This window comes from Plodia interpunctella, chromosome 8 (genome assembly GCF_027563975.2).
Source record: "Plodia interpunctella isolate USDA-ARS_2022_Savannah chromosome 8, ilPloInte3.2, whole genome shotgun sequence".
NCBI classification, from domain to species: Eukaryota; Metazoa; Arthropoda; class Insecta; order Lepidoptera; family Pyralidae; genus Plodia; species Plodia interpunctella.
This window is the reverse complement of record NC_071301.1, coordinates 1,863,271-1,877,331: the sequence shown is the minus strand read 5'-3', so window position 1 is coordinate 1,877,331 and position 14,061 is coordinate 1,863,271. Positions and strand designations below refer to the sequence as shown.

Genomic DNA, 14,061 nt, shown 5'->3' with positions numbered 1-14,061 from the left:
AAGAAACGAGGAAACCGAGTAATATATGTATTTAATAAACTTGATGATTATACCCTACCTTTAATTAGACAATAATTAAACTCGGGGGATTTTTTAAATCCTTGATCAAACATCATTATTTTTATGGGAGCTCCACTGATACTGGTTTATCAAGTACCCAAGTATTTTTTAAAGTATTTAAATAAAAGTCAGAAAATTGATAGGTACAAGAGATAAGAACCTAAAACAAAAAATAGACAAGTACTTGATAATTACCACATCCTAAAGTGATCAATCATTCGTAAATTGCGAACTGAAATAAAAATACCAAAAAAAAAAAAACAGGTTTAAGAAAGTACTGCCAACCCGTTACATCCGACGGAATGGCCACTAACATCTGGGACATAAAAAACCGGCCAAGTGCGAGTCGAACTCGCCCACCAAGGGTTCCGTACCAATCTATAGAAACACATTAAAAACAGCAAGAAATCAGGCTTGTAAAAATATTTACAGTTTGCGAACTATCCCAAAATTCACAGTTTGAGATCTACTAAGATCAAACATTCAAAATAGAGGTAACAGGAAAGTGGACTAATCGTCCCTGAGTGATAATTATGAGAGCCCCTTTAAATATTTTGCAGCGAGAGAAACACATAATCAGTGAAAATATCAACTAACTGTCACGGTATTTAAGATACAGCCTGGACACAGACAGATGAACGGACAGCGATGTCTTAGCAATAGTGTCCCGTTTTGAAGTCACTCGCCAACATCTGTTGAACTCCCTAATGTTACCATATTGTCGGAACAAAAGTTATTTCTGTGAACTCTTTACAATTTGCATGCATTTGTTGTTCTCGGAACCTTTTACACTGGCCATATTTTACAGCCTGCCTACGATTGAGGAACTGTAACAAACGAAAACATTACAGACTTCGGTCTGTAATGTTTTTGTTTGAATCAGAATGAAGAATATCTTTTGCGGAAGCAAAATTTAAATAAAATTGTATAGACACTTTAATATTCTATTCTAAGTACTATGATGAGTGAGAAGTGTTGGCTTGATGTCGTCAAGGATGATTTACGCCAGTGGTTCAACAACTACCGGCGACCGTACGAAATGAAGACGAAAAAGTAGGAAACAAACAAAAGGGAAACTGCGGAAGTAACCGGGAAAACGCTCAGATGAATCAGATATTCTATGATAAAATACTTGCTCGTTATCAATAATTACTAATAGTAGCCCAAATTAAACCAAACAGCAAGAAATCTAAACTGGCTAAATAGCAGTTAAAAATATTTTAATGAGATAAAATAAGACATTATGTTTTATGTTAAATACTTCATAATTTCAGTAGTTAAAATACACTTATTTTCGAAAATCACACAAATTTCCACATTAATTGTTACGTTGATCTTTCTCGAGTTCGACAATAAATTAATAGGTAATTTAGATCCATGAGAAGCCTGGCAGGGTCCATTACTTTTCCATTTAAAACACCCGCATATTGTCTCTACGTGCCCAGGCGAATGAATTCTTGATTTGCTGCACTGTGCACATTGTCCAAAGTTCAAGTCCGTCAAGTCAAAACCACTGCGTTCGATGCGGTCGTTAGACGCTTTGTGTCCACACAAAAAGGTTTCAGTGTTGCCGCAATAGAAATTCTACCATTTCGGACGGTTCTCACGGGAAGTTGAATTGTATTATATAAATTAAACGGTAATAATATTCACACAAGCATTATTCATTCTGTTTGTTTAAAAACATATTCATACCGGTTACACGCTTGGTTTTGGTAGTTTAATTAAATACCTTTCCTTCCGTGGTTTTTTTTAAATTACAAGTCAATGTTTATTAACAAAAAAGAAAAACAAGATAATTATTACTACCTAAACCGAAACAAAAGTAAAACTTAAATAGAAAATCTAAAAATGTCCGTAAAGCTTCGTGCCGAGAACGCTGGCTGCATTCCCGTGTGAGGATAATCGTCTGAACCAAAATCAATTTTTTTATCAATAGTACAGTATCTATAACTTCTTTTTATTGTGGTTTTGACACTCACCACATATCAAAGTTTTTGGAAAACCTTCTAATACAAACCGTCTACTTCTTCCGTCGCCTTCCATAATACAACAAAGGGTCAATTAACTCGGTCTAAAAATAGTAAGCAGGAACGAACTAAATATTGCAGCTATTTAGTTTCCGCAGCTTTGAAACCGAAGTAGATTCATTAGGGCCAACTATTTCTGACTCATTTGTCTATTTTCCTAACACGTTTATTGTCAAATAGTAAGTAGGTAAGATAAAGTACTTGAAACGAAAATGAAAAAGTAAGTTTTGTAAATTAATTGGTCGTGGAATTAACTTAATTTCTCATAAAAATTATATAAAATAATTCACTCACTGGGAATTCACAATATTGAATACTTAAATGAGCACGCTTTTATAAATAATAAAAACTAATTAATACAAATTACTATTAATACTAATTAAAACTAATAACTTTGTCAGTAATGAAAAGTCTGATAAAATATTTAGTGGATAAATAATTACACGTATAATTTGAGTGATGGCTTGAAACTGAAAATTACAAATTGTCATTATCGCTCTTGGTTTACTATATCTATTCTTGCTAATTCTGCACATGTCATAAGATTAGTCATATTACTTTACAATTCCTTGTCCAATGCCGTTGTATGTGCACTGAGAATATTTTCCTCGAATTAAAAATTCTAGTTTGTGGTTTAACCTAACCTTATGTCTTATTCTAGCACATAAAAGTAAACCTCTATCAGTTTATGCCATCTTTGACGATCTTGTGCAATCTCCATACACTTCACACCTGCTTTTCTCTAACATCTTAACATCATCAGACCAGCTCATTGCTGATCTCTCCTGTGGGCGTGTTTCGCCCCACGATCTCCACTCCACTTAGTGACTTACTCTGTCTTCTGAGCCACACGGCAGTTACCGAAAAATATAGTTCCCTAAATGAAGTTTGTCAAGAACCATTGTCAGTTGCCGACGGTTAGAAATTTAGGATTTAGGACTGAATTGAGTAGACCAATCGAAGAAGCAATCGTTAATTTAAGCATTTCTTACTTTGTCAGACCTGAGAATACTCGTTGAAAAAAAAAGATTTGATGTGGTGATAGATTTCTTAATAAAACTCTAGTATTTTTCGGTCGCTCTGTATAATAACCATATACCTAAAGATGCTATACAAGTAGTCGGACACAACAACTCAACACTTAAAAAACACAACAAACCCAACGCATGAGTATAAACGTGCAATCCTCATAAAATCATTATCGTATACAGCCGTAATTTAAAATGAGTCATTAGCAATCAACATGCAAAATTATCTGATGTGACTTATCGATCAGTCGTTAATTTAGTGCATTTGTGAGGTGACGTTCGAAATGTTTTCAATGTTTGATTGCAAGTGGCATAGATTTCGTTTTCGCAAAAAAGTAAGGCATTCTCTTTATGTATTTCTGTGTCTCAATAAGGTATAAAGTGTGGTATTTTACCGGTGCATGATGAAACGAGTTATTTAATTGTATCGTCAATTTTTATCATTGTCAAAATATGTAATCCCAAGAAAGTATAATGTGAATTTAAGAGCGTCAAGTATGAAAATGTATGTTGAACCTAGTCTTAATAATTTTTACGAAGAAAAAACTAAATATTGTAATAAGTATATTTATAAAAAATTCTTTATAAGGATACCTACCGATCGCAAGGCAAGCCGAAGGTGCGATGGTCTGACGAACTGTCGGCCTTCGATAAGGATTGGCAACAACTGGCGAGGCATAGAAGTGGTTGGAAACAAAGAGGGGAGGCTTTTGCCCAGCAGTGGGACCTGAGAGCTACTAAAAAAAAAGGTTACCTATGTCAAAAGTGAATGTATTTGTTTTACGTCAGTAAAGTATGGCGATTTACTGTCTAAGTGATAACCTGTAACTGTTTCTCTGGATAAATAAATAAAAAAAGGTAATGCGTTAATGAGTTGTTAGTAAAAAGTACATGAGTCAGATTGGTAGACATAATCTGAAAAAATACTAACTCGTATTAACCTATGTATAAGACCTTATTTTGATAATTGTCGTCTTTGAAGAAAAGGCTGCGGTGAAGTTTGTTGTGCCGTTTCTTCTTCACCTGCGCTTTGGAAGTCGGCATTAGACTTTGTTTAAGTAATTTTTTGACGTCATTAAGTGATGTATATCATCCTATATTGAATAAAGAATTTTTAATTTCAATTTATGGTCAGAGTCATCGCTTTGATTCCATAAACTCTATCTTGTATTTCCTGTTTCTACTTCAGCCATGAGCCGTCAAAACACAGGATCAGCCTTCCTACTTTTACTTTTCCACTTCGAACTGTCTCTGGTATCATTAATTGTCAAACATGGCATCTTAAAACATATGTACCTACATACGATACCACAATGGATTAGATCATTCATGGTCTTAATTAGACCATAAATATGGTGGACGATAATGGTGAGGATATAAATCATGATATTTAAATTAATGTAAACGAACGCGAACATCTAAATCAAGCTATTATTTTTTGATCTGAAAACAAACTCAATAGCACACGTTTTTCGTTCTAATGTATGTAAGTAACCTAATAATGTAAACGTCGCGTGTTTATGACACATTGATGGACATATAGAACGACATAAAATGGTTCACACAACGATCAATCGTCAATTCGGAGTGATGTAATACTTTTTACATCAACTTTCACTGGGCCACATTTTATGAGAGCTCTTGCTGTCTCAATAATACAGCCTACTTGTTTATTTAATTGGAATTTATTACATTGAATATTCATTTATTGACATATGTGGCCTAGTAATCAACGATCGCACAGTCCCAAGATAGTCTATCGTTCAGATTGACCCAAATCTAGGATATATTTTGTATTTGTTTCAAAATAGTGTCATTAAATTACTATGAGCACAAGTTTCGAACTTAATTTGGCGCTGCTTAGCAAACTTATTAGTATAATTTGTCTTTACAATAAGTATTTTATTCATTTACTAGCGGCTCGACCCGGCTTCGCTCGGATAAAACCGTAACAAATGATACACCTTAACCTTCCTCAGGAATCGCACTATCTATTGGTGAAATCCGTACAGAAGTCAGGTAGTTTTTACGTTTATCGCGTTCAAACAGACAGAGGCGACAGACTTTTTCTTATATGTAAGTATTTATTTATATTTCTGCTCAACATGGATGTACGATTCCGCGACGGTAATCTACACGGAGCCGAGTTCATGACCGTTGAATGAGAAACAGGTCGCCACCTCGCCGCAACCAGTTTCTGTGCCGTTAACGTCCAGGGCACTGTCTACCGTAGCTGTAGGTCTAGGAAATTTGGTGATATAATATAGCCACTGTGTCTCTCTATCTCTTTCTCTCAATCCCGCGCGTCCACGGGTCCTTTCGCGGCTGTGTCGCCCGTCCGAGAAAACGACCAATTACATTTTGGCTCTAATTTCATGGCCTGGCTGACGTCTCTTTGGGAATGTTATTGTTGCCTATCAGCTGTGAAGGTTTTTTATCCCAAAGTCGCCTCGTACAACATCCATGAAAGGTCATGGAGTGGCCCTTAGTGGACACTTATTAGATGATTTAACCATTTTCAGTGAGTTTCTTGCAATCGCGCCGTGGATCACAAAATTTCACCGTGGATCACAAAACTTTCGCCGTGTAATACAACAAAAAATGTCACTCCGAAGAAGACGACACTTACGAGTACAATAAATTGTCTACTTCTAATTTAAAATCACTCTAGAGGCAGTGAAAGTCACTTAAAATGGTAAAGCAAGTCTGATCATCAAATTGGTGTGTTGACTTGGTTTCGCTCATCCCACTCAAAACACCTGGGTTGTCACAATAATGTCAAAGATCGGGCTAGTGGCAAAAAAAATTTTGGAAATGGTAGTTCCGAAGATTACCACGCCTAAACAATCACAAACTATTTCTCTTTACATTGTGAATGTAGAAATATATATATTATTGTAGATAATGTAGATTAGTGTATATTAACTCAATACAAGTATCGCATTCACTTACAAATACTTTTAGCTGTGGGCACGCCTGGCCGCCTATATGGCCAAACTTATGGACTTTACCAACTTATGGGTCTTACTTAGTTACCTGAAATAAAATGATTATTTCATATTTTACTTCCGTGATCTAAAACATTACATGCTAACTACAAGCATTGAATGACGATTCAATTGATCAGTATAGTAACTGTTTGTTTGGAATATCTTTATGCTCATGCTCATACATGGAAAACATTTTATGTTTGCATTGAAAATTCACAGATAAAGCAATAAAACAAAATCTAAAGAAAGTAATCACAAAAAAAGAAGACTGAAAAGGATTTGTCATAAAAACCAAGTATTCAAGAGGAATAATATTGACGTTAATTTTTGTCGTCGTTTGTTTTTTATTTATTTATTTCTCTCAATGGCCAGTGGCCAGCCCTGAAAGTCGTCAGGCGTCAAATGTCGCCGCGACCTCCAACCACGCTCCACCAACCATTCTCAGCTAAAAAACTGCATTTGACCTTGTTACTCGCCGTGATGTCATTCCGGAATCTGGTATTTTAGCAGCACCTGTATGGCTAAACTGTAGCGCAAGAAAACAAATGAAGTGATCATTGTCCTTTTTTTCTTGTCGGTTTCTAGAACATTTTATTAGAGAGTATTTTATCAAGAAATAAATATATTTATTTTACTTTTACTTTGCAATGTACTTAAAAAAGATGCCACGCCACATATATTCCGCGGTGATATCTATCAATAACAGTTTGACCGCGTTGTTGTAGTCAGCGACCGTAGAGCCACGACTATGGGACATCATTCGTGCGCAGACTATACTACTATAAGGTAGGTACAGTCGGCTGCAAAATTCCATACATACTTTGAAGTTTATTCCCTAAGAGCCTTATACCTAGGGAATAAAACCGAAAGGACTTTTGAAGCAACCGGACATTCGAGGCGTGGACTCCACTACTTAACAACTTGAAAAGTCTTAAACTATACATTTTATTGTATCCTATTTTTTGGACAGAGATCTGAAAACCGCCAGCTTTTATCCCGCGACGCTTTCCAGCACCAAAATAAAAAAGTCGAGTGTACGAACAATGACCCATTACACAACCTCAAAAGTTCAAGACAGGCGGCAGTTCTCACTGCGACCGTACGTTGAATGTGATAATTAATGTTCGAGGAATGTGACCGTTGTGCTTTGTTTGTCCTGAACTTTCGTACGCATCAGGGCTACGACTTATATCAAGATGGTGGGGAGGAAGTGCACATGTACACACATTGACTACAAACACAAAAACCGGTGATCTTTTTGTTATGACAACTTTCGCTATGGGAATTTCGGGAAATCCAGCAAGTTATTAAACATATGAAAAACGGAGTGACATTAAAACTTTCTACAAATGTACTGAAGTCTAATGTATTAAACAAAAAAGTATCAATACTAATTTAATTAGGATTACATTATTGTGCCTAAATACGGAAATGGCGTAAAATATAACGAAGTATCTGGCAATTTATATATATATATTTTTTAAATAAATCAAAATCGAAAATGTATATCTTTCAAAAATATAACCTACAACATAAATTGAATATTCTCGTCTCGCTGGCCATAAATTTAACATTTTGTATAACCAGATAACCAGATCTCAGTTATTGACCCTAAATGGCTAAACACATTCCCAAATACTCCGTGACTGGTTTAGATCTGAATGCCATTATGCTGGATTATGCTATACAGTGCTGAACAGTTCACCAAACTTTGACGGATACGGCATACATCGCTGCTGTTTCATTGCGGTAAATAAAAGCTTTCATACAAACTACACAATGTTCATTCATCCGCGTCGGCGTCTGTCTGAGTTCGGCGATAATGTGTGGCCGGCATTATATAGATTTAGCATTTGTCTGCTGAGATACAGGTTAGTGTATAGAAAATTACAAAACTACCGAATTTAAATTTTATCACATACGAAATAAAGTTTCAAATCAATCGTTATTTGATTTTAATTTTAAGTTTTTTATTTTTTTATGGTTGAACCAATGAGAATCGCTCTCATAAAAACTATTTAGATGGAAATTATATCATTTCGTGTCTAGATTTAAATTACGGTATATATTAAAATAATTTTGTTATTTTTTTTACAGTTAGCATTTATCACCTTACCGAAATAAGCAATAAATTGTACAATATAAAATACTTCAAAGATAATTTATATGTATTTTATAACCTCTAAAGTGTTTATGCAAAAGTATGTTTGAAAGACGCTAAAACGTATATACCTAAATAAAAAACATAAACTAACGTACAATATTTACATTACAATATAAATAATGAAAATCCACCCAAGGCTCTTAGCAAAGAACAATTCTCCGCACCTACTTCTAAGAAAACAGTTAAACTTTAGACAATTTACTCGAATATCCACCTTATTACTATACAAATAAAGGCGTAATGCATTATAAAATAATCAGAAACAACAGGTGAATTGGTAACCTGCTGTATAGTTGCATAACGTGGTATTAGTCATTTTCTGATTCATAGTTAAGCGTTTATTACCATGCCAATTTGTGGAGTTGACGCCATACATAGTGCCAAATTAGTACAGCGGCGATTAGTATCAGGAAAATTTTATTTTTAATGTATTTATTGATTCAACATCAAAAAGTTCGTATACAACATCGTCGATATAATAATACGTACATCTAATTGTCCCTGTATACGTTTAAACAAAGATAAAATTAGTGTGATGGATTAAATAAGTAAGTGACATATTACTTTCCGCATTCCTAAACCAATGTCAGCTCTGGTATCCAAGGTCTATTCGAAACTTCTTGGAAATAACTGCAATGGAGGTATCCATTATTCACTTTAAATACTTAAATTTACATTTACTAAAAAAATACATATTACTAGTCTATTAGTAACAACCTGTTCCATACAAATACAAAAAACTTTGCAATTAAAATTAATTGTTGTGGAAAAATAAATTTAATGGCGGTTATTGACATACGGAAACTATTTTTAGAAATATTTTTTTTCAGTATTTATACGGAGGGGAATTCCAGCAAAAGTTGCATAAACCCACGAACTTTCCATTTCATAAGAAATATATTTAACTAGCCGCCGTCCCGGCTTCGCTCGATAAAGCCATGATAAATTGTACATTCCTCAAGAATCACAATATTTATTGGTGAAAACCGGACAAGAAATCCGTCCGGTAGTTTTGGGTTTATAGAGACACAGACGCGACAGAAGAGGGACTTCTTTCATAATATGTCAGAACAGTACTAAATTAAGTTAGTAGTAAATTAAGTCGCACAAGAAATCGCAAAAAAATGCTTTTCTCGTGACTGAAAACTTGAATAACTACATAGTAGAAAAACAAAGTCGCTTCCCGATGTCTGTTCCTATATGTATCCATAGATCTTTAAAACTACGCAACGGATATTGATGAGATTTTTTTAAATAGATAGTGTGATTCCTGAGGAAGATTTAAATGTATGATTTATATTGGCTTGTATTGCCGTCCGGTATGGCCGCTAGTATTCTAATAAAATTAATTAGGTTAGTTAAATTTAAAAAACACATGCCGTTTCGCAACATTATTTGCACGACCGATAGAAATCAATTAGTAATTATTAACGGTTAAGCAAGTTATTGGCAAAGGCCACCCATCAATCAAATAAGGTACATTACAGAAATAGGAGTAAGTATTTAAAAAAGAATGCGAAAAAAGATTTTTTTGTTAGTATAAGATAGGGTATATCTTACAGCTAAAGCGAAAGCTAGTGAAATGTAAGTTTTCTAGTCATTCTACATTAGTTTCTACGCGATTTAAAACGTGTTTCGTTTTTCTTTATACAGACAGTACGTGGAATGGGCCTTAAAATGTTACACCGCTTTTCCTACAGTAGATATACTTTTCTAGCCGTATATGGAAGCATTTTATAAACATGTATGGCAACATTACAGTGTAATAAATATAGCTAGTTGAATTTCTAGTTGACAACGGCTTCTGGAAAGTAAATATATAAAGAAAACATGTTTTTGTATCACCTGACTTACACGTATGTCGACAGTGTTATCATAACATTTCATACTAGAAAGAAAGTCGCTCCACGTTTCTCTGTCCCTATGTATGCTTAGATCTTTGAAACTACGCAACAGATTATGATGCGAATTTTTTAAACTTATGTGTATAACTTATTATGGTTTTACCCGAGCGTAGCCAGGACGGGCCTCTAGTGTTTATATAAAAAACACATGATACTGGTTTTAATAACAACTGACTTTATTTTCAATCTTTAGAGAGAGAGAGAGATCTATTTATCCAATGTAATGGTTCATCTCCGAAACAAAACAAGAATGAAAAGAAAACAATTCGTCCGGAAATTCCTTCAAAATTACTTTAAAATGAAGAGCCAAATTAAAGTAATTACTCTAATTCATAGCCGTGAGAAAAAGTAGGGTTAGAAGTAACATTATTTTAATTTTGTTAACGTGTTGTTAACTGCATTATAGTATGTTATTAAATAAACAAGCACTGGATCCCCGTAATTTGCTTCGAAGTTTCATGAAAATATTTTAATTTGAAAATATTATTAACACTATCAGAAATGTACTTCGTTGTGATTAATTGTATAGTTTTGATTTTTCATTCATTTAAAAAAGCAATGTAAAACAAAATTATATTTGGGTATCTAATGGTAATAGTAAGAGAAAAAAAACGAGCTGAATCTAATTGATTAACATTTTCAGCGTTTTCTCAGCACTGGTCAGTAGTAAATTAGGTACTATATCTACTAAGTATTATTTTTAGTATGAATATTATATTGTTGATGGATCGAGTCAAATAAAGCAAAATAGAAGGAGGCATTTGCCCAGTAGTGGGACACTAATCGGAAATGAAAAATTAAGATGATAACTGCCTGTGTGTGTAAATAAATTTGTATTCGTTAATCTTGAGAAATTTAGCTTTCAGAGAATACTTATTAATGTTTAATTCGCGTTTGTTTTTACAACCAACTTACCCATAAAGATTTACTTCCTTATTTCAAATAAGCTATAATTTTTCCCTCCCTTCGCTGGACAGTTGGTGCCAATAATTACTGGCTGAGATTGAAATTAACAGATATCACTGCTATCGTGAATTATCTGGCAGGGAAAGCTGACTCGCAATCATTCTGTCAGTTTGGCGCTAGCAGCGCAGTGGCGCTGCGTGTCAGGAAGTGTCCTGGAACAGACTAAATGCAGTTACCGTGTTTTGAATTTAGTATTTTTACAATAGAATAAAATTATATTTGATTAAATGTATTGATCATGTAACGCATGTAAATTTGTAATAGAAATGGGACTGTATAATGATTGGCTAATAAACCGAATGAATATATGTATGTATTCCCATACCAATTAGTAAATATAGGGCATTCTGTATGATCGTAATAAGATCGTTCAGAATGCCAGATTAATTTATACAAGATTCAAAAATAAGAAGGAAACTACGTAATTTAATAATTTATTAAAATATAGTAAACAAATTAAATAAATTAAACAAATCGTTATATGTCTTTTATTATTATTTACTCTTAGTGTATTTGTATAAATAGTATGAACGTATATATGTACTTACATATATACAAAAGAATGACATAAGCCGCATGAATCATTCGATACAACATCTCATCAGCTAACTTCATAACAGAATCGATATTACGTACATTTGTATAATTTTTAACCGACACGTGGAAAAAGTGTATCTATTTTATAAACCATCAGCCGTCCGCGACTTCATCCACGTTTTTCGCCATAAAATGCCTGCGATACTCCTGTTTTTTTTTAAGTTTTTCTATTCCTGTGAAAAATTTCAACTTCGGTCCAGTAGAACCTATTTGAGTTTATTCGTTACAAAAATACTTATATCCATTAAAAAACCAAATCTTCCCTCTTTAAAGTGTTGTCTCTCCTTATCCATTCACAAGAATCCTGTGCCCCAACAGTGGGCCAAGGACACAGGGCCAACTGTGACGTTCAAATGGCTGTTGATAGATAGTATTGTCTCTCTCTCAGCCGGCCGGTAAGCGTCGAAGCCCAAGCGACTCAACACAAAAGACGACACCCTATAGAGATTTGTTTTTGATAAATGGAGCAGTTTTCCGTTATTATGTAAGAAAATATTGGGTGATCGAAAAACTTTTACTTTTTACAACCGTCACGCTCATTGATTTACAGGTATTTTCGATAATAATCATGTCAATCGTTCGTCAAATTGAATGTTTTTGTAACAGTAACAGTTTTCCATCTTGCTGTTGTGAGTTGCACTGCGAATTCGCCCCTGTGGAATACGACTCTGTATAGCCCTTGTCAAGATTTCGGCTACCTTAATAATTATTATTGGGGATTTAGATTATAGATTATTATTTCAAGATATTTTATATTACAAAGACAAATGCCTAAATCACGTAAGATAGGACCTATCCAGTTCCATATAATATATTTATTTATTTATTTCACCAAGCTTAACCATTACAGAAAACATATTCTAATAGGACAGGTAACCTTTTATATTATTTATGTATAAAACATGATATTCAAAGACGTTATTGTGAATTCATTCAGAGAATAGGAGAAAATATCAATTTTATCGGCCACAAAATTAAGCACGCCGCTAAATTAATTGAATTAATTGATATACATTTACCTAGGATATCTATAGATCAAAACATGACAAACAATTTGTAAGTAGTTATGTTAACTTAGTTTTTGCAACAGTATTCGCACACAGGGAGGCCATTGCTCCTCATCTGTGCATCCTTGCAATCCAAACGTTCGTCTTGCCCTAGTTTCTATAATCATGTATAGATCTAGCTGTATATATTACTTCTTTGTTGAATCACTTTGTTTTTACGCTGCATTGTTGTATTGTATTATATAAAGTGCGTGTTTGTATAAAGAGTTGCTTGTAACTAACGTTATGTGCATTCAAGTCTTAGTGACTATCATCACTATGTACAGTCGACCACATGTCAAGCTACCCGAATTCATTGCAAACTCACCTTTATTACCACCGCATAGAGGGCCATACAGATTAACTTGACATGCGGTCGACTGTACCATTAAATATTTATATTAGACATATTTTATGTATTTTTATCATCAAATTCAAGTTGTTTATTTCCATTCATATTGTACATCAGGCGGATAAATTATAAAAGTTACATAATTATAAAAAAATAAATAAATAAATATATTAGGACAAATCACACAAATTGAGCTAGCCCCAAAGTAAGTTCGAGACTTGTGTTATGGGATACTAACTCAACGATATTATATTTTATATAATAAATACATATATAAATAAACATCCAAGACCCGGGCCAATCAGAAAAAGATCATTTTCCATCATGACCCGACCGGGGATCGAACCCGGGACCTCTCGGTTCAGTGGCAAGAATCCTACCACTGCGCCACCGATTTGATTTGAATTTTATCATTAGCGATTTAATAGTCACGTATGTGCCCATGTCATAATATTGCATTATAAATGCATAAAAAATGTGAACAAAGTTAAGAATAAAAAATATTATACTAAATAAATGCGAAAGTTTGTGGAGGATGTATGTTTGTTATACTCTTTCACGCAAAATCTACTGGACGAATTGTTATGAAATTTGGTACACGGGAAGAATATAACCTGGAATAATACTTAGGATACTTTTTATTCAGAAATTCCCACGGGAGCTAAGCCCCGAGGCGCAGCTAGTATTATAATAAAATAATAAATATCAAATTTACATTTATATATTAAGTGTAATTATAATTCTTTAACGTTTAAAAACTCGTCCAAGGAATAATAAAATTAGTCAATTAGTAAAAGATTTAATTTTTTGAAAATTACAATCGTCTTAGCCCCAATACTAGTGACATGTGAAAAAATGGTGAAATTCATAGACAGTACAAAGGTTTGATTGAGACTATTCATAGGTTGGAAGTAGTAAAACAAT

General features: G+C 33.8%; 1 protein-coding gene across 5 annotated transcripts in view; it reads left to right on the top strand.

The window, feature by feature from the left end:
• The window catches only part of LOC128671665 (uncharacterized protein), a 73,514-nt gene that overhangs the window by 50,312 nt on the left and 9,141 nt on the right, over positions 1 to 14,061 (top strand). The window contains exon 1 of one of the 5 annotated variants that reach the window (XM_053748337.2): positions 3,378 to 3,453. The exons of the other annotated variants lie outside the window; for them this stretch is intronic. Coding sequence (XP_053604312.1) covers positions 3,403 to 3,453 — 51 coding nt within the window. The 5' untranslated portion in view covers positions 3,378 to 3,402. Of the gene's footprint in view, positions 1 to 3,377; positions 3,454 to 14,061 lie in introns of those variants that run through there. 5 annotated transcript variants of the gene reach the window in all.